Below are 21814 nucleotides of genomic sequence, written 5' to 3' on the forward strand. Positions count from 1 at the left end.
AAAGTGTTACAAAATATCTCATGTTGATGGTTGCACAACTGCATGAATATTCTGCAAGACCATTGAATTGTAAAAGTTAGATGGTGAATTGTATGCTTTATGAATTATATCTCAAGAAAACGAAGAAAGAAACAACCAGAGAAGTCTGGGGGAACCACAGAGCAGAGCGTAGCATGGGAAATTTCAAGCCTCTTAGAGAAAACGTGCACTACCATGAGGTATCTGCAGTAGAAATGGGGTGTTTTAGAGGCCCATTAAGAGGTATGAAAAAAAAATCCAGAAAGCCTTGTGGAATCTTGTGGAGGACGCAGAAAGCAGCTGAGGATTAGGCAGCAGCCTATTTGCCAGGCAGTTGCTGTGGTGTGGGGTGAACAGTCCCAAAGAAGAAGCCACAGAGTGGATAGAAAGCCAAGGTCAGGGGCTGGATGGTGGGTCTGGCTGAAGTTTGGAGGGTTAATGACGTGACTAGAATCTGGGGTAAGAAACTCGAATGGTAAGTAAAGAGACAACTGAGCTTCCTGACAAAATCATTGTGCATTGATTGTGCTGAGAGAATAAACTGTAAATTGTAGACATTTAAGCAGTGGATATAGTGGGGCAAAATGAGATACACTTCAACCAGGATCCAGCAGAAGTTATGGGGATCAATTTCCCTTCCTTGGTGCCATGAATGAGTTTGAACTTTAACTCCAATATTTGCACAAAAGAGACTTTTAATTCAGAATAGACTTTTATATTTTAATTGACAGTGTTAATCTTCACCCTGCCCAATCTGTGCTTCCAACCACCTGGGATTGGTGCCCCAGGACACAATGAGATTAGTTACAGGAAAACAATAACTAAAACAATTAAAAATATAGTTGTTTGCCTATATAAGTTAGAGGTTAGGCACAGTCAGTTAGAGTATATAAATTTTCACACCCCAGTATATCCATAGAAGCTAGTAGAGGAATTCTTTAAAAAGAAAGAGAAAAATAGTCAAGTAAAATTTCTAAGTTACACTACACACCTTCATGTTTTTGTTGCTGAAAACTCCTCTAACTGCCTCCCCAAATACTCTTTTTGATGATCTCCTCCTTAAAATCTTTCTTCTCCAACATACAACCAACTATCTTTATTAATACTTCCACATTCAGGGTGGCACCTATGGCTCAAAAGAGTAGGGCGCTGGCCCCATATACTGGAGGTGGTGGGTTCAAACCTGACCTCTGCCCCAAAACTGCAAAAATAAATAAATAAATAAAAATAAAATGTTAATAGGTTGATTTATTAAAAAAAAAAAACTTCCACATTCAGAGTTTATAGAACCTTGTCTCAAAGAAATAGGTAGCAAAACAATATTCAGTTTGCAATCCAGTTGACAATGGAAGATGTAAATGAAACAACTGGAAAAAAGTACAAGGCAGATCATGGTTCTTTGGCTCCTACTGTTTAATTAGATAAAGAAAGGATTTAGGAGGCAAGGATCTGTTTGTAATTAGGGAAACAAAAACTGATCAATTTGAATTGAAAAATAGTTAAAGAATTTCAGTATTTACTCACACATTACCTCAAATATGAAAGGGAACTGATCACCACCTCCACTACCACAACTATGTGTTATATGTGTACAAGGTTAGATCAAAGCAGTGCTAAGAATATTACATTCTGCAGTTGTTCAAGGATGACAGTTGAGAAAGTTTGATGACATAAGATAAAAATAACACTTGTTTGGGCATAAATGGTAGGCCTTTTCTCAATGAACTATGTGAATTTTCCTCATCTCACCCATGTCCCCAGAAAGCTAAGAAAATAATTTTGCAATATCAAGTTCACTACCTCAGCAAATTATAATTATTCTTGTTTTCTACAGCGAAAAATATGTTGTAAATATGAGAATAAATCGAGGCAATGATAATATAATCAGTAACTATTTGGTTTAATTTAATTTCTACTTGTAACTAAGTACAATGCATGAGCTCTATTCCAGTAGTTTTTCCACAGTTGTAAAACAAAGTATTTGACACTAGTTAATAGCAATTTAGAGGCAAAACGGAGAAGCAAAAATGCTTACAATTTGAATGTGTTTTGTTGACAAAGAGACTACGGCTTATTTATTTATTTTTTATTTAAAAGAAACATGGAATCTTTAGCTCCCAGCTTGACAGTCTGCTTACAAAGAGCAGAAGGCACCTTAACGTTTCCTCTGGAGGGTATTATTACGGCACTCCAGTATCAGCAGTGGGTAGAAACACATGTACTCTGTCATCCTTTGACCTTTACATTTCAAGTGAAGAGAATCCTAAGCAAGGTCAGTTTTCCTATCCAGTGCGCACTTTGCATAGATGTAAAAAAAAAAAACAAAACACATTTTTCACAGATTTTGTTCTGTGAATTTCATTTATGTTTGAATGAAATATGTTTCTATGCTGGTGACTTTGCAAGTACAAACAAGGCCAGGGGAAGCATTTCCTCAAAGGCTAAAAGGAGGCATTACCACCACCACCATTACTTGCCAGATGCATTTATAAAGCATCTTGAGGATCAAAATTAGTATGGGAGATGAGCCACACTCAGGAGAAGGGAACACAGAGAAAAAGGTTAGTGTCCTTCCCCCTTTTGGCCAGCCAATAGAACAAAGTACTTAGATAGTAACCCCTAGTGGTTAGGGAAGGATGACTTTAGTGCAATGATGACATTTGGGTTTGTCTATTTTCTTTATGCTAGTGAGGTTTGGAGTTGGAGTTAAAAATCCTTGGGGGAAAAGTTATTTTTGCAGTTTAGCTGGGGTGTCCTTGTCTTTGGGTTTCCCATTGCATCGGTCCCTTAGCCTGGCACAATAGCCATGATAGAGCTTTGTCTTTTAGATGAAGTGCAGAACTAAGGACATGACTGCTGGTGCTTATTAAAGATTCCTTGCTATTTTCACAAGAGTAGGGGCGTTAGACTCTTGTCTACTGGCCAAATTCTAAATCCGGAGATTACATTCTGCTTTCCTAAATTCCCCTGGCAGAAGCAGCCATCCATGGTATCCTACTTTGCTTCCTGTGCTAAACTGTTGTGTGATGTTTAAATGGCTCTGATTGTCTACTCTAGAAGTATCACTTTTTAGTGGGGTGGGAAGTAAATCAGTACCTTTTGCCTGCTATTGTAGTCAATCCAGTCTCAAACAAATTAAAAACTAAATTGCGACAGTTACGGATAAATCACACACACACACAAACACCCTAACAGGATGCTAGTTATTGTGGTGCTTTAAAAAAAAGAAGATCTGCTCTCTACTCTGCAACATAGACCAAAAAAAAAAAAAAAAAAATTAAGGCTTTTTTTTTTTTTTCACTTCACTAGTTTTTGATAAGGAATTGTTATTTGCCTTTTTTTCACTTTACTAGTAGTTGATAAGGAATTGTTATTTGCCTCAAATATAGAGTTAGTTCTAGCTATGATGAGATTGGGGGATGAAATCACACATCACAAACCAATTAAACTATCTATTTTGTCTTTAAGGTGCATTTAATCATCCCAGGCAGTTGATCTATCTCATAAATATTTTTCGAAGAAGATTCCTCATCTTTCCTTGTTAACATATTTCAGTGTCTCTTAATCTTTCCAGAAAAACATTCTTATTTTTGTTTAACGTCAGTTCCAGCTACTGTAGTCTAATGCCACTCTCTTTTGTCCATTGCAAACCTTGTTATCATACATTAGTACTGAGAAGCAGTATAGCATAATGGCATGATTTTTAGAATCAGATATGCTGTATTCCCATCTTGGCTATGTCACTTTCTAGGTATGTGATGTTGGTCAAGCTACTTCTGGGGTTTAATTGCCTCATTTGTAAATGAGCGATTTCAGAGCATTACTGTGAAGATCAAATAAGATATTATTTTGCCAGGATTATGGGGTAAGATAAAGCATGGTACTGGGTACCTAAAAAATGTTCAATACATAGTAGCTATTCATCTGATTATGGACAATATATCTGGCATAATTCATAAACTTTTTGAGAGAGGGAAGCTTACTTCCTGTGTATACCCTGGATTTCAACAGAAGTACAGTTGTGCACATAGTATGGTGCAAAGGCTCAGTATTTACTGAATGAATCACTGTCTTTTTGCTTCTATTTTCCTGAGTAGAATGAACAACCCCCACTGTTTGCAAGATCCCACACACTTAGATCAAAGGTGACAAAAATCAGTCTTCAATTTCCAAATATGCAGATACCTGACTTTGCCTAGTTGTTTTGGCATGGGGTAGGTACAATCCAAATAACTTATACTTTCTATTTTTATTAGGTTCATTTCAATGATTATAACAGTTGATATTTTAAATTATTTTTTATTAAGGTGCATCTTTGGTGCCAAGAATGGATTTACTCAATTACATGCCTCCTCATCCATCCAAGCATTTTTAAATTATTATTTCAAAATTTTATGGTGATGCAAATGTTTCTGGTTACATGGATTGCTTTTGTTACACATCCAAGCATTCTTTCTTTTTTGACACAGACCCTCACTTTGTTGCCCCTGGTCGAGTGCTGTGACGTCATAGCTCATAGCAACCTCAAACTCTTGGGCTCAAGTGATCGTCTTGCGTCAGCCTGCCTAGTAGCTGGAACTACAGGCGCCTGCCCCAACGCTTGGCTAATTTTAGAGACCGGGTCTCGCTCGGGCTGATCTTAAACGCCTGAGCCCAAGCAATCTACCCAGCTCCGCCTCCCAGCGTGACACATCCAAGCATTTTTAATTGAGAAATTTAAAAAATGAATATTAAGAACTAATTATATAGGTGAACCAAACTTTTCAACTTGTGACTAAGTACGCTACCTGCCCTATTTATCTCTAAGATCTGCGCAGTACAGATGTTTCTAATTGTTTTTTACCCCCAGCCAAAAAACAAAACCAAAACCCCGAAAAAGTCAGCACTGCAAGCCCCAAAACACAATTAACATCAGATTGTTGGTTAGGGATTTTATTTTTGGCTTTTAAACTTTTTCAGGGAGCTAGGACGGGAAGTCGAGGAACAAGTACAAGATACACACATTTAATCGAGCTCGAATATTTGTTAGTAAAGAAAGGAAAGAGTATTGCTTTTCTTTCATAATCTGGGAAAACCCCTGGTGTGCGCTTTGGTTGCTATTAAAGACAACGCAGCCTGACCATTACCCCGATTGCTTTGTCATACTTTACAGGGCGGGCTCAGGTGTTGAGTCCGAGACCTGCTTGCTCACACTCCAACGGTTCAGAAACCAGTGTATTTGAGGCCGGGTGGCTCAGGTTTCACTTAATTGTGCTCAAGTGTCACTAACACTCCGTGCAGCGGAGGTCATCCAGCTCTGCTTTGGGACTTGGATGCTTACTTTGGACTTTCTCCTTTCTTCTCCCCCGGTAACTAGTTTCCCTTTCCCTCTTTCCTCCCCAGGCATGCCCACTTCCTCCTGTTGCTCCCATTTGCCACTGTCTCCCTCTGGTTTCCTTTGCTTTCCTTTCTAATCCGCTTCCAGTTTTGCATCCTCTGCTGCCTGGGGGATTGGGGCTGGGGCTGCGGCTCGAAAGAACCGCGAGTTGAGCGAGACAGGCTCCAGGCGCCCAGCAGCGACAGCATGGGGCGCGCGCCTAGGCGGGGCGCGCGCGGGGCAGCCGAGTTGGGGAGCGGCGCGCGCGCCCCGCGAGCCCCTGGCGCGCCCCCGGCGGCCGGGGCCGCAGCGTGCTCGCCCCCGCCGTCAGTTCGCCTCACTTATGGGTCGGAAACGTTGCGTGGGGGAGACTGTTCCAAGATGGCGGCGGGTTGCTGCGGGGTGAAGAAGCAGAAACTGTCCAGTTCGCCCCCCTCTGGCTCGGGTGGCGGTGGTGGCGCCTCCTCCTCCTCCCACTGCAGCGGAGAGAGCCAGTGCCGAGCTGGGGAGCTGGGACTAGGAGGCGCCGGTACGCGGCTCAACGGGCTGGGAGGTCTAACCGGAGGAGGTAGCGGCAGCGGCTGTACCCTCTCTCCCCCCCAGGGCTGCGGCGGCGGCGGGGGGATCTCCCTGTCGCCACCTCCGAGCTGCGGAGTGGGGACCCTACTTTCTACCCCGGCCGCCGCCACCTCTTCCTCGCCCTCCTTATCGTCCGCCGCCTCGTCCTCATCACCGGGCTCCCGGAAGATGGTGGTGTCAGCAGAGATGTGCTGCTTTTGCTTCGATGTGCTGTACTGTCACCTGTACGGATACCAGCAGCCCCGGACCCCCCGGTTCACCAACGAGCCCTAGTGAGTACCGTGCCCTCCGCCGCCCTCTCCCTTGCGCTCGGGATGGGGCTCAGAGTTGAGGGAAAGTGCGAGTCCGCCTCCCCGCTGCCGGCTGCCCCTACCCTTCTAGCTGCCCGGTGCCCGGAGTCCGGAGCCGCTCGACCTAAGTAAGGGCACCCTGGGCTTTCTCCCCTCTAGGCTTTCTACCCGCCAAGGCAGGCACTCCACACTTGGAGCAGGGTGCTGCTGCATGGGATGGCCCCGTGGTTCCCAGAAGTGTTCACTTTCTCTTTGCGGTAACTTCGAGGAGGAGTTTTGACCCTTTCCTTTTCTACTTAGCCACCCCTTTTATCCCCCGCCACCCGCCCGGGTTTTGGAGATACGGATTACTCAAGGTATTGACCTCTCCTCACTTTGGTTTCCGTTTACTCAACTGAAAGCCCCGCCAGTATTCCTGCCCCGCGTACCTTGCACTTGGAAAGCTACTATCCCATTGCAGGGTGAAAAATAGCAACTACCCAACTTCTGTTCTGCTAGTGATGGAACTTAGCTCCGGAGCTTGTGAGCATTTTCCTCCGAGTTTCCTTGTGCCCTGGGAAGCGGGGAGGTTTTTTAAACACATTTTCCCTTACTACCTATTTTTATCTGAGCATACCCATTAAAATTTGTTTCTGGTGAAGCGAGCGCACTGCCGGCTTCTTCACATTTGAAGAGTGAGACCTTTTTTTTTCATTCCACCGTCTCGGTAATAGCTCATTCAAAGAGAACTGTCCCCACAGAGCCACTGTTAGTTTGTACGTGCGTTCGCTTTTATGTCGATTTCACTTGTAGGAAATCTATGTTATACTCGACGATTTAAAAAATAGTAAAGCAATCCAACAGTAAATGTGTAGGAATTTTTATAGTTTCCTTTGGTTTTGTACTTTCATTATAATTATTATACCCTTCAAGTGTGTGATAGAAATTGTTTAAAATAGCACTGTTACAACTGAAAGCCAGGTTAATTGTAATCCCTGTCCATTTGGATGTGTGGGAGATGGGGCATATGTTTTTTTTTTTTTTTTAATGTGTAAACTGAGTGTAAACTGACTTTTTGAGTTAAATGCTAGACAGAATGTAAAGACCAAGAGAGGGCAGAATGAGAAAAGGGAACATTGTTCTTATTAGGAGTATTTATCATCAACATGAAAAATAATACAGAAAAATTTCAGTTTAACTAGTACTGAAGGGCATCAACCCCTTTTCTAAGACAAGTGCCCCTTGTCCTCCATATCATAAGCACCTGAATTGATGTTCTTTTAAATTGTTTCTTTTCATTTCGCAAGACTGGAGGACTGGAGTACTACTGCCTAAGTATAAACACTTCTGCGCAGGCTAAAAATATTCAATTAATATGTAAAGTGGAAATTGTAATAAAGTGTCCTGGAAATTGTGCATTTGTATTGTTTGTTTTCTTTGGCTTTGGTACTTCAAATGTCTTTAACTTTGTGTGACTCTTCTGTGGTCTGTGCATTTTCTTTTAGACTCATCTTTGGGCATTGGTTCATGAGAAATGCATGAAAGGGCATGCAGGCAGACAGTTTGTCAAATAAATTAAATATCTTTATAAATTTCCAGTGATAATTCTAGAAGCTTAAATCCTAAGTCCACACCTTTGCTTAGCCAATTTATTCTTTTGGTTAAGAAGTAAAATTCATTTTGAAAAGACTGCCATGTAAAAAAAAAAAATCTGTGAAATATTATCTTGAGTCACTTATTTGTGACTTTTCTGCTTTTTCTTGGATGTCTGTGATATATTAAAGTTAGTCCTAGGTTGATACTTATCTTGGCTCTGCAAAGTCATGGGACTGCAAAAATTCACTCCTGTTTAGTTCTTGAGTTGTTACATGAGTTTGGCAAAGGCTGTTTTAGTATTCACGCTCCATTGCTCCAAAGCATATGAGAACACACTTTCAGGAGGTGCTATTTTCACACATTTTAAAGTGAGTTTGGGTTAACTCAATGACTATACCAAGAATTTTTTTTTTTTTTTTGTAGAGACAGAGTCTCACTTTATGGCCCTTGGTAGAGTGCTGTGGCCTCACACAGCTCACAGCAACCTCCAACTCCTGGGCTTAAGTGATTCTCTTGCCTCAGCCTCCCAAGTAGCTGGGACTACAGGCACCCGCCACAACGCCCGGCTATTTTTTAGTTGCAGTTTGGCCAGGGCCGGGTTTGAACCCGTCACCCTCAGTATATGGGGCCAGCGCCCTACCGACTGAGCCACAGGTGCCGCCCTATACCAAGAATTTTAAAAGGAAAGTAGGTTTGACCAGTTCATACAGAAAATATAATTTTAAAGTATTCACTTTGCCCATGTATTTATATATTGTTCTCTAATACCCCAGGTGCTGGATTTCTTTTTTCATAGAATTAAACAGATCAATAAGGCACATTTTTGACTACTGTGGATATTTTTGAAACAGTGGTGGGAGAATAACACTGTCACTTAGCAGGACTTAAATCTATTACATAGTATTCTATAAAACAACCAGAGTAGACACAATGTAACCAAGTGGGGAGTGAAAGTTCACTTAAGTGGAAAGAGGACTGTGTCTTATTTTCATTTATCTTAAATTCATTTTTGAGGTGTACTCTGGAAAATTCAGGAAAATTTATTGATTATGGGAGAGAAATAGCTGTACTCATATGATGGTGCCTTAGTAACCACAACACATTTTTCTTTGACATATTTAACAGGAATGTGTACTTATTATATTAGTGTGGCTTTATTCTAGGAACCATGAGACATAAATAGACACATTGGGATTTTTTCCTTCAGAGTTATTAGTATCTCGTAATGAACAGTGGGTTTCAGGTCCTGTCCTTGTTCCTCAGAAGATGTGCTTTTGACAGTTTCACAATTTCATATGTGAAAAGCACAGTTTTCATCCCTTCCTAGGACCTTTCTCTTAGAATGGCTCTAGCAGGTGAAATCTGCTTTTTATAGCTTGAGAAGTTATGGATCCATCAGTTACACTTCCACTCTGAAAGGTTATTAGAAATTTCTGGTGATCTGTGTGCTTCAGGGTTGGGGTAATGTCAGGGTATGAATGGGCTGTATGAACACAAATTCTTCACTGTTGTTGCTTTTTGAGTCCCTACCCCATTGCAGATTAGCACTGTACAGGCAGGCTTGCCCATAGAAACATGGTTCAAGATAGAAGAAAAACATAACCTTAGGTGTATTTTACTATTCAACATCAGAACACTTGGATTTATGTGCCAAGGAGAGCCCAGAGAGCCATTTTATAGGAACCTGTTTGCTACTATAAAGGAAGCCACTGTGCCAGGTGTTGAGCCAGTTAGACTGCAGAATTGTCATTCTCAATCGTGGCTGCTTGGATGCCTGAATCCCAGCTCCCAGAGATTCTGATTCAATTTGTCTAGGATGGGGGCCTGGGAATCAGGATTAGTAAAAGCTCCCCAGGTGATTTTTAATGTGCAGCCCGGGTGGCAAACCTCCAGTTACAGTCTACGTATTTCTTTTGCGGTTTGGATTAATTTGGTATGGGGCGGTGCTTTGGAATCCGTAGCGTTTGAGCACCGTGGGTAATGTCAATAGGCAACCGATTTGGGAAACACTTGCAGTGTGGTCTGCAGGAGCCATTGCCTGGGAACTTGGTAGAAATGTAGGCTCCCAGGCCCCACCTCAGACCTGCTGAATTAGAATCTGCATTTTAACAAGCTCCGCAGGTGATTTTTATGCACATTAAAGTTTGTGGAAGACTGGTTCTCAAACTTTACCTCATAATCTCCTGTAGTGCTTGTTAAAACACAAATTGCTGGGCCTCTTTCCCGGAGTTTCTGTTTCAGTCGATGTGGGATGGGGCTGTGAATTTGCATTGCTAACAAGTTCCTTGGTGATGCTGATGCTACAGTTCCCAGGACCACTCTAGACAGCCACTGGGTTGGAGAGAAGTGAGGACCTGAATAGGTACTTGAGTAACTGTAAGGGAATGGCTGTTTTTGTTGCCAGTTTCCAGTCTGAAACTTCCTGCTTCTATATCACTATCCTTTATTATAGTCATTCTAATTTAACACTGGGGAGATTGAGTACTGCCAGAGCATAAGGTGAGGGGTGACTTTTGGAAACCTATGGTATGATTTTTTTTAGAATCCTTTCCCAGAAATTGTTAAATGTAAGGGGGTACATTTTAGGAGTTGAAAGTAGCACAAATGCGATGTCTTAAAAGTGAGTTATATTGATTTTAGTAAGTAAAGCCCCCCTTTGTTCCCACTAAATGCTTTTATGATTAGCTCACTAAATACCGTGAAAAGATTTTTAAATGCTTATGTTTGCTGGATTTCATTTTAAGAATTTCCCTTATTAACAGAGAAATATGAAACGATCCTGCTAAGGCACTGGCGTTGTTCAGTCTTATATCTTTAATGCTGTGTTGCATGTCATGTCCCACGAACTTTTTTATTTTAATCATCTTACCACCTTTGAAGTTAATGTAATACTACATTCTGTATAAACCATGGCATGCAGAAGATTCTTTACTATTACACATCAGTAAGCGTGGTTTTCTATTGAAATGAATAAAATGTATTTTTAATCTACTCCTGGATGTGCAGATCTTGAAGATTCTGATCAAGTGTTTACAGTTAACTCTTCATCATCTTGCCACAGTAGTCAAATTACTGGCTTTCAGCATACTTGGGAGGAGTTGGGTTGTGTTAGGGGAATAGGCATTTTGTTTCACCAGGACAGCAGCAATCCTATTGCACTATCAAAAAGATGATTTGATAATGGAGCTCAGGTTAAGGTGATATTAAAGCGACATTTTAAATATAAGCTATTATATATATCTATTATCTTGTTTTTGATGAAGACTGACCAGAATAGTCAGAAGATGCATTTGTTTATTGCAGGTGATGCTACTAGGCCAGGATGGATTCCTCATCCACAGTAACATAATGTTTCCTTCTCTGGTTACTTACACATAGTTTTTCTTTTTGCAGTTTTTGGTCAGGGCTGAGTTTGAACCCTCCACCTCCGCTATATGGGGCTGGGTACTCACTGAGCCACAGGCACCGCCCCATAGTTTTAAGAAAAAAACATTGTCTCAAAAATTGTTGAGCCTTTTCAAAGTATAATATAGTTGTTTTTCAATAATGTTTATTCCCACTATAGGACAATCTGATATCCTATTTTACTGATGCAAAAGAAGGTAGGCATGTCCCCAGTTGTCATTTACGCTGTAAAATTTGTTGATGACTGAGATGGAAGGATGGAGAAATATAAATTACAAACTTGTTTTTATGTATGGATGCATGAAGGTGTATATAGGGCAAGATATATTTAGAAAAAGAGAAAAGAAATACTTGATGCTTATTTTACCTTCTCTCCCCATGGCCAAAGAGAGTAATAATCTAGCCCCTAATTTTTCTTGCTTATGAATTGTGTTTGTGCTGCATTTGTGTTAATGGGTGACAGCCAAGAAAGAATCTCTGCTAGGATCTCTCAGTCCAATGGGAAGAAAGACTACTACTGAAAAAGTGAAAAATGCTCTATTAATCCATGCATGAGTTGTTTCTCTAAGTATGTGTTTCTAAGAAACATAGTAACATTCATAATGTCTTTTTAAAGCCATATACTTTTTGAAACTAAATTTGTGTTATAATCCCTAAAACCTTTTGCTGCTATGAATTATATTTTTGAAGTCAGTTACGTTCCCCGTTGATAGATAATTTTACTTTTTGAGAATTTGTAAGTGTGAAATGCTAAAACTTGTCTAATGAGATTAGTCAAAGTTCTCAAGTTGTCCTGATTTCAATAGGCGTTATTCTGTGCTCTCGATGTCACACATGCTTGCCTGTTATAAAGCAGCACAATGACCAGGGCTTTTACATTTAAATTTTCTTAAATAGTCTCTTTTTCAAACTTGTGTAATAATGTCTCTTTTTGATACTGTTCTGAATCCATTAAGCTAAGTAAGTGATTACCAGCAGTAAAACCCAGTGGCTGCCAAGAATAGACCTTCAATGTGTAAGCTGTCTTTCCACAATCAGTAATTGGGCAGTTGCTCACAGGACACTGGAGACAGTGTGGGAAGCCAGTGGTTGTGTAGGTGGGAAGAGTAGATTCCCAACAGTAAACTTATTTAGAGTTGAGCTTCTGCAGTTAGCATTGCTAAGAGCAAAATTGACCCATAAGCTTATGTAGTACATACAAAGAAAAGAACCCAGTGGAAAAAAGTATAGTGTAGTAGTATAGTTGATTGGAGTATATTTTATGTTTGGGCAAACTATAAGTGGCATCTTTTGCATCCAGTGTAGGTGTATTTTCTCCAGCTCTTAATATATCATACTTTCAAACTTGCTCAACCTTAAAAAGTGTTGGTATTGAATAGCTGAGTGGAAATTATATGTCACTGGGGGAAAAAACCAGTTTTTTAAAAGCATATGCATTATGCCGAGTTCAATGGTTGGAAACTAGAGAAAAAGAAGAAATAGTCCTATCCTCACAGAACTTACAGTCTTGTTCATGATAAAAAATATAGAAGTTGCTTTAAAATACAGAGCACCATATACATGATTATAAATTAATAAGATACAGATGAAATACATACAGATGGAAATGACGTGGAATAAAGGAGAGTGATCACGAAGAAGGCTTTTGGGAGGGAAAGCTCGAACCAGCTTTTTAAATGCAAAAAGTACAGAGATTATTGGCAAAGCGTCTGTATGACCAGTGGATCTTGAAGTCTTACTTGGTTGTTCTCAAACCGGTTGCTGTCACCACCACACCCTTTGCCACAGTACTTGGGGATTCCCAGCAGCTGTCTTCAGTCAGCAACTTGCACTGTCAGCATTCTTAATACCACTCCCCTTGCTCTGGTCTCTAAGATCATAGAACTTTAAGGAAATTAAAAGTAGCCTTTGTGCTGAAACTCTCTGGGAAGGCTGGATAAGAGATTTGGCATCTGGTTATGGTTTCTTGTATTAAGATGAGAACAGGATTAGCAGAAGAGTTCTCTAGAGTGTCAGATGAATTGGAAGAAGAGTGTCTAACTAGGAGCGACCAGCTCAGCTTAAGGTTATGAGGACAGTAGGAAAACTGGCATTGGAAAGTGGGAAAGCCACCCCAGGGGCAGAGTTTGTGAGTATAGGCACCTTGCAAAATTAAGAAATTGGAAGAAGTTATCAGCATATGCAAGGACTTGTACTCTAGGGCCAGGTTTTGTGTAGGAGTGGAAAGATTGCAGCTCACCTGTTTTTTGGCTTTCATCATTGCCTCTTCTTTTCTTGGCTCTGTGCCTAGCTATTCTTGTGCTCAGGAAAAGTTTGTTCAACAGCTTTGTTGGAATGGCTATGAAATTTGATCACAGGTATAAGAATATCCCGCTCCCCTTCTTCACCTATTCCCAACTGTATCAAATTTAGGAGAAAGGCGGCAAAGACATGTTAGTTTACATAATTTGGATCAAGTATAAAGATAGCTGGGATAGCTTTTGGGTGAAGACATGAAGTTAGACTGCATGCGAATAAAAAGGCATTGCAGAACAACAACAAAAAAAATTGAACAAACTCCGATTGTTGGTGGAAGTAAAAGGAAGAGAGGCTTTGAACATGATTCAGAGTTTATAAACCTGGGCAACCAAGAAGATGGTGGTGACATTAAAAAAACACAGGGCAGGGGGACATGGGAAGAAACAAATGGCTGGGCAAGTGAAATTGGATTTCTTAGTATGTGTAGCTCCAAGTGTTGACAGTTATCAAATGTCATTTACTTTTGAATTAGAATCACAGAGCAAGGACAGAACTATTGTGATGTTTTGGTTGATCCCTTGGGATCACCCCAGCCCACTCTGCCAGTTGTGACTTTTGAACTGCTCAGATAGGTAAAGAGCAGTGCTAGTTTTCAGCTTTGTACTGCTAGTAGAAATACCTGGCAGAATGTTGGGTTTCCTTAATGTAGGTTTGTACATTTCCTCAGTCCTCAGACTTACCAATTTGTACAGTAGTCAGTGGTTCTAATATTAGTATTCCCTTATGTGTATGTAATAGCATAGTCTTGAGCTAGATAGAACCTTGTGGCAGACCATCTTAGGAACTTGTAGTTTCAGAACTTAAAGGAAATTTCTGAAGGACTGGAAGTGCTGTTTGCTACTAGATTCTAGGTTCTATGTCTTTAAGCTTAGAAAATAAAATGGATTGAATCAAGCTGGATCTGTTTTGCAGCTTTGCACAACATTGAAGGATGGAGTTTATCAATTGGCAGGATCGGCCATATTACTTTAGGATCTGTGCAATCTTTAGTGGATGGGCATATGTGAAAAGTTGTGTTTGTGTACAGGCTTACTAGTATTCGTTTTTTCAATAAGGTCTGTGATAGTCTTGATGATTCTTGCCTTTCCCCTATTTGTTTCATTTTACAGATAATCCACACTGTGACCCAAAGCCACATGCAATGCTGGGAGAGCACAGTTGACTGTATTATGCAATATCCTGCCAGAAGATGCTGACCAGCTCTCTAGTAATGGAACATAGTGAGATTCACTTAACAGCCTATATAGTTCACCTTGCCATTCCACATACTTTCTTTTTTTAAAATTTAATTTAATTTTTAAATTATTTTATTTTATTTTTGCAGTTTTTGGTCGAGGCTGGGTTTGAACCCGCCACCTCCAGCATATGGTGCCGGCGCCCTACCCCTTTGAGCCACAGGCGCCACCCCATTCCACATACTTTCTATGTGATCTGTAAGCATGTGACACACACAATTCATAGATCCTCTAATGGATTGATTCAGGGTAGAAACATCAGATTCTCTGCTTTCTGCAGTTGTCAGTGGATCTTCGAGTCATTCTTGTAGAATGGAATCTATGAAAAATTGGTTTTGATACTGTCAGCCTAGCTAGGGGTCCCGGAGCACTATGTCTGCTTGAAAGAAATGCTCATGTGCTAATCACATTAGTGTGTGTCTTCTCTGTGACATAATTATCACTTACCGTAGCCTAACACCCACATGGTTAGGTATAGGTGGTTTGGGCTGCATTTAAGTCATACAGCTGCTAAAACTTGAACCTCAGTACATACCTCATTGTAGTAAGGCAGATACCCTGTGTTTGCTGATTTTGAACAACAGTGAGGTAAGTGTTTAGATGAAGGATGCATCGTTATGTACTTTTTTATAGGGTAAGTAGAAGATGGCATTGATGATTTATTCACTAAGGAAGAATCTCATGAGGTCTTCTGACCTTTTTGCATGTTAAAGTGATGCTCTCAACACATTTCATGAATTTTCTCCTGATAAAAACAAAAATTAAAAAAGAAAACACCTTTCCATAGTGTCTTTTGCATTGATTAAAACAAAACAGACAAACAAAAAACTTGCCACTAGCTTAGCCAAGTACTAAAGGAAATAGCATTGCATTTGATGTTAGGAGTAAGTGCAGGGCAGTCAGTGGTTAAAATGTTTTGATCAGTTCATGGATCTATCTACTGCCATACCCATCTGCTTGTCAATTCAAAAAACCCTCCCAAGAACAAATGGGAATGATACTGCTTCTATTTCTCTGACACTACTGAAGTTATATGTGGTTTGTGGTGTGTTTTACTCCACAACTATTTCCCTGTCTGGCAAGTTGTTGCGCAGGAGTCTACTCTTCCACATTGAAAACACTGGTTATGTGGAGAAAGAGAGCCACACAGGGCTGGAGGCAGGAATAGAGGGCATATAGGAATTAGGAAGGAAGAAGAATGAATTGTAGTTAAGTGAGGTGAAGCCTGGATTCAGGGCAGAAAAGGGAGATGGGGCACCTGGGCTGGAGTGGAAGTATTCCAAAAGGCATGTTTTATATCACATAAACCTAGGAGTTCCTTCTTTAGGACCAGTGCCCATGGCACTCTTGTAAAAAATACTTATTTCTAGCAGAAGCAAATGCATGGCATGAAGTTTAATAAGAGGACCTGCTATGTGTCCTTTGAGTACTTCCAAGAGACCACAATGAAAACCATTCGTAGGGCGGCACCTGTGGCTCAAAGGGGTAGGGTGCTGGCCCCATATGCCGGAGGTGGCGGGTTCAAACCCAGCCCCGGCCAGAAACTACAAAAAAAAAAAAAAAAACATTCGTAAAATGTCATCAGAATGAGGCTTCTATATAAGTTTGGAAGCTATGAGGCAAGTAACTTTAGTATCCTTAAAACAGTATAAATGTAGCCACTTTTCTGGTCATTATCCTTTCTTCTTTTTCTTGACTTGCCTAGGAACGTACTTATAAATCCTTAGATATTGAGATAGATAGACACTATTTTTAGTCCTGCATATTTATGTGTTAATAGCCTCTACTTAGATTTATGAAGTTTCCTTTATGTAGTTTGTTCCCAGTTATTCTGCATAACAAAGATTATGGAACAGATAATATTAATGGATAGATGCAGCTGTACTTCCTGTTTGGCTGTAGAATATAGTCATACAAATGCACATATTCATCTTTTCTGTACCTTATCTTAACAGGCCCTACTATGGTCAGCCTAGTTTGTATACTTTATTATCACAGAAAACTAGAGTGTCACCCATTTTTGGTTAATCGGTTTCTCTTTAATCATATACATGTATGGTGATTTTATATTTTGTATTGTGGTAAAAACATGAGTTCTACCTTAGCATATTTTTAAGTATATAGCATGGTATTATTAACTATAAACAATACGTGTAGCTTATTTTTTAAAGGTATATATAGTTGCTCTACCTAAAACAACTCATTTTTCATAGGAATTTTTGGAATTCTTTTTTTGTTTTTTTTTGAGACAGAGTTTCACTATGTTGCCCTGGGATAGAGTGCCATGGCATCATTATAGCTCACAGCAACCTCAAACTCTTGGGCTCAAGTGCTCAAGTGATCCTCTTGCCTCAGCCTTCTGAGTAGCTGGCACTACAGGTATTGGCCAAAATGCCCAGCTAATTTTCTTCTATTTTTAGTAGAGACAGGGTCTCGCTCTTACTCAGGCTGGTCTGGAACCCCTGAGCTCAAGGTATCCACCTGCCTTGGCCTCCCATAGTTCTAGGATTAGAGGTATGAGCCACCACAAACAACTTGAATTTTGGGAACTCTTTACAAATTAATTTTACAAATATGTATTAGAGATACACAAAATCTATTTATAAGAGAGCCTAATATAGGCTTTGAGGTATTTGTTTTTCCAAACTTTTTGAAAATTTTGTATAAACTATCTATTAAATGGCCAGTTGTGGCTCAAGCCTATAATCCTAGCACTCTGGGACGCCAAGGCTGGTAAATCTCCTGAGGTCGGGCGTTCAAAGCACCCTGAGTGATAGTGAGACCCTGTCTCCTCTAAAAATAGAAAAACTAGACAGGCATAGTGGCAGGTACCTGTAGTCCCAGCTACTCGGGAGGCTGAGGCAAAAGGATCACTTGAGCCCAAGAGTTTGACGTTGTTGTGAGGTGTTAGAATTAGAAATAACTACTTTTGAATGTGTTTCAAGCTAGTAGTATTTCAGTTAGTATTTGACCTGGTATTTATCATTTATTAGTATTTATATTTATCAAATATTAGTATTTGAAAAGAACTTGATTTTTCCCACCTTCCTTTTAACTTATTCTTCTAATCTTGTGTTCTTTAGGGCTTTCTGATGAATTTGCTAATAATAACATAAGGAAATGTCTTTAACAGGCAGAAGCTTTGCCTTTGTTCACTCTTAAAGGTGGAAGGACTAAGGCTTTCTAGGAGAACATCAGTTTTGACCATTTCTGAGTAATGTTTCTGAGTATATATTTTCTAGATAGATGGAAAATTGGAAGTTAAAATGCATAATGGGATATTATAAGTAAGGCTTTTAAGTCCGTGTGTGTGTGTATATACATATATACATATACGTATATTGCACACACATATATAAACCACTTTAGTTAAGTGCTTTTTTTTTTTTTTTAGACAGTCTATGTTGTCTGGGCTAGAGTGCAGTGGCACCTTCATAGCTCACTGTAACCTCCACCTCTTGGGCTTAAGTGATCCACCTGCCTCAGCCTTCTAAGTAGCTGGGACTATAGGCATGCCACCACACCCAGCCAATTTTCTATTTTTTGTAGAGATGAGGTCTCACTCTTGCTCAGTCTGGGCTTGAACTTGGGACCTGACTCAAGTGATCCCCCTGCCTTTGACTCCTAAAGTGCTAGGATTATAGGCAGAAGCTACCACACCCAGCCTAGTTAAGCACTTCTTGAACTTCTTTTTTTTTTTTTTTTTTTTTCTTTTTTTGTAGAGACAGAGTCTCACTGTACTGCCCTCGGGTAGGGTGCCGTGGCATCACACGGCTCACAGCAACCTCTAACTCTTGGGCTTACGCGATTCTCTTGCCTCAGCCTCCCGAGTAGTTGGGACTACAGACGCCCACCACAACGCCCGGCTATTTTTTTGTTGCAGTTTGGCCGGGGCTGGGTTTGTTGAACCCGCCACCCTCGGCATATGGGGCCGGTGCCCCACTCACTGAGCCACAGGCACTGCCCATTGAACTTCTTATAGTGTACACACTTGTTGGTAATGAAAAGCTCACATCTAAATGTGGCAGGGGCATCTGTGAAATAATAGATGTGGTCAAGTCATGGGTCTTGAAAGTTATTTGTTTGCCCTGTTGTCTATACAACCAGGAGGAAGTTCTCTTTCATTAGCTGGGGTGTAGCCATTTTTAAATATTACCAGTGAATTGTAATGCATCAGTTTGGATTTTGGAGCAGTTTCCAATTTCCATTTAGAGATGGCTTTGCAGTTCTAAAAAAGAAAGTAGAATCTCTACCATGATTACCCCTTTGCTTACAGACTTTTAAAATGAGTATTTGTTCAAGCCTCAAGTTTTATTTGCTAGCATTACCTTAAGACGGTGTGTTTTACATAAATGCCTATCTCTTATTTTAAGCTAGTATTGTTCTTGTGTTATGGCTAGTTCTCATATTTCAGCTTAACAAGTAAAATAGCTGTTATGGGCAGAACACCTGTGCTAGGCCCCTTTTTGGGGTATGGATGAGAGGTCTATAAAATAGGCATGAAGCCATATTTTGTGTCCTTAAAAGCTTGCAATCGTATTGAGGAGACAAGATTCACAGAACAAATAATGAAGTCACTGTGATTCAGTAGCTAAATGAGTGATTCAATAGCTGACTGAATGATGGAGACAATGGGGTCTGCAAGACTCATTGTATAGACTAATGTGGGCTGGGATTGTGCAGGAGGGCTTCATGGACAAAACAGGATTCAGACTGGGTAGAACTTTTCATAGATGGAAAAAAGCATTCTAGGCAAAGAACAACTTAAACACAGAGGTCAGAAGGAGCATTCTATGTGGGTCACTATAAAAGTTTTGAGATAGGCTCAGCGCCTAGGGCGCCAGCTACATACATGGGAGCTGGCGGGTTCAAACCCAGCCTGGGCCTGCCAAACAACAATGACAACTACAACCAAAAATAGCCGGGCATTGTGGCGGGCACCTGTAGTCCCAGCTACTTGGGAGGCTCAGGCAAGAGAATTGCTTGAGCCCAAGAGTTTGAGGTTACTGTGAGCTGTGATGCTACAGCACTCTACCGAGGGCGACATAGTGAGACTCTGGCTCAACAAAAATAAAAAGTATTGAGACAGACTGTTATCATCCATTATTTCACTTCTAAGAAACACAGTTGACAGTGTCATTTCTGATTCACTTGTGCAAGTTTCAACTGGTTCAGTTTATTGATGTTGCTGGGAAGACTTCGTTTGTTTCTGTTCACACAGATTTTATATTTCTTGATTTTTGTGTATCTCAGAACTTTCATAATTACCCACATATAGTGGTCAATGGGTACTAATCAAAGGTAGATTGCAGTGGAGAAGAACCTAGTGGGAAAGAGGACCTATCAGGAGATTGTAGCTGTTAATTTAGGAACTGGAAAATGAAGTCTACTAGTTGACAAATATTAAACTATTAAGGACTTGCGAATTGCTTCTTTCTTGGTAAAGTTTCCCTTTTGTCTAGTTAATTATGCGTCAGTGGCTCCTTTAATGTCATAAAACGTTATGAAGACTGGACCAGAGACTGGGAAATAAGCAAGTGTACAGTGTAGACAAAGTGCTTTTATTCCTCAATAAACATTCAGCATAAGTCAGTTAGATTTACATTAGTTATTTCACACTTCACTTGAGTGCCTTCTGTGTCCACTGTTTTTTTTTCTTCTGAACTGCAGTGTCTCAAATGTGAATTTGGAAAAGTTGACTAGCTACAAAGATTATATAATTTAAAAATAAACAACCCTGGCTGGGCGCAGTGGCTCAGGCCTATAATCCTAGCACTCTGGGAGGCTGAAATGGCAGGATCCCTTGAGCTCAGGAGTTCGAGACCATCCTGAATATGAGCAAGACCCTATCTCTACTAAAAATAGAAAAACTAGCTGGGCATAGTGGCAGTTGCCTGTAGTCCCAGCTACTTGGGAGGCTGAGGCAAGGGGATTTTGCTTGAGGCCAAGAGTTTTAGGGTGCTGTGAGCTATGACACCATGGCACTCCACCAACTGCGCCAGAGTGAGATTGTCTCAAAAAAAAAAGTAATAATAAAATAAACAACCCTTATTATTATAGCATTAAATGTTTTAAACTACTTGGTTCTCCCTAAATTAACGAAGAAATTTTACTTAAATATTATAAATTTGCTGAGATTATTACTGGGGATTATAATAATTTAAGGATTATATACTAACTATTGAATTATGTCATTAGTTTATGAAATTAGTTTAAAGATAAATTAATGTAATGGGTGTGTTCCTTATGGTACTTAACATGCACTATTTAAGAATGCTAACCATTCTAAGAAACAACTTAGATAAACAAAGTTTGCAAAGGTTTTATAGTACCATTTAGAATAAAAAATCTAAAATAGTTTCCTAAATTACAATATAGGAGCATATTTTATGTTGAACAATGATGTGAAAGAAAAAATGAAGTTCTCAGTCTTTAGCTATTTTGACTGTGGCAAGAAAACAAGAAAATCCCATTCTAAAGTGAAAAAGTGGATGTAGGTCCAATGGGACCAGGTTCCTGTATCCTTCGGGTGCCCTTAGAACCTTTGCTTATATTTATTTCAGTTCAGTCTAGAGAGGATCAGGTCATTTCTTACCAAAGAGGAGTAGTTTAGTCCTAAAGCTTTCTTTCACTTTGATGAAGAGTTATAATTTTTCATTGTCTCATCATAACCCTTCATTAACTCTTTAGTAACTTAGTTACACCAGCATGGTGTCTGCTGTTTTCATTTTCTTAGAATTCTTATGTTTATTTGACTACTTTTCACTCCCAGTCTCTTCCATTGTAAATTTAAAGTATAAATCTAGGAAAACCCTTCACTTCTCCTTCTTCAACGTATTTCTCCTGTGGAGTTTTCCATCTTCAAGAGCAGTAGCTTTGAATAGTGGAAGGCTTGGTAGCACCTTCATTATAGAACTTTTACCACTTAAAGTCTAGCAGCGTTTACCTCTTTGCATGATCTAGAAAATTATCCGCTGGTCCTCTTGCTTTTCCGTTTTGCGGAGGTGGTAGACTGATGGGAGTGGGGAAGTTGTAAATTTATGACTTACATATTTTTC

The 21814-nt window shown here is 40.0% G+C and overlaps 1 protein-coding gene across 3 annotated transcripts in view; it reads left to right on the forward strand.

Moving 5' to 3' along the window:
• Window positions 1–5228: 5228 nt before the first annotated feature.
• AMMECR1 (AMMECR nuclear protein 1) overlaps window positions 5229–21814 on the forward strand; it is a 121577-nt gene continuing 104991 nt past the window's right edge. Inside the window, exons 1-2 of one of the 3 annotated variants that reach the window (XM_053580045.1) lie at window positions 5229–5366; window positions 5978–6225. In XM_053580045.1, coding sequence (XP_053436020.1) covers window positions 5331–5366; window positions 5978–6225 — 284 coding nt within the window. In that variant the 5' untranslated portion in view covers window positions 5229–5330. Of the gene's footprint in view, window positions 5367–5611; window positions 6226–21814 lie in introns of those variants that run through there. The other 2 variants (XM_053580043.1, XM_053580044.1) reach the window with 2 other exon arrangements.

Source organism: Nycticebus coucang, chromosome X (genome assembly GCF_027406575.1).
Source record: "Nycticebus coucang isolate mNycCou1 chromosome X, mNycCou1.pri, whole genome shotgun sequence".
Lineage (NCBI taxonomy): Eukaryota > Metazoa > Chordata > Mammalia > Primates > Lorisidae > Nycticebus > Nycticebus coucang.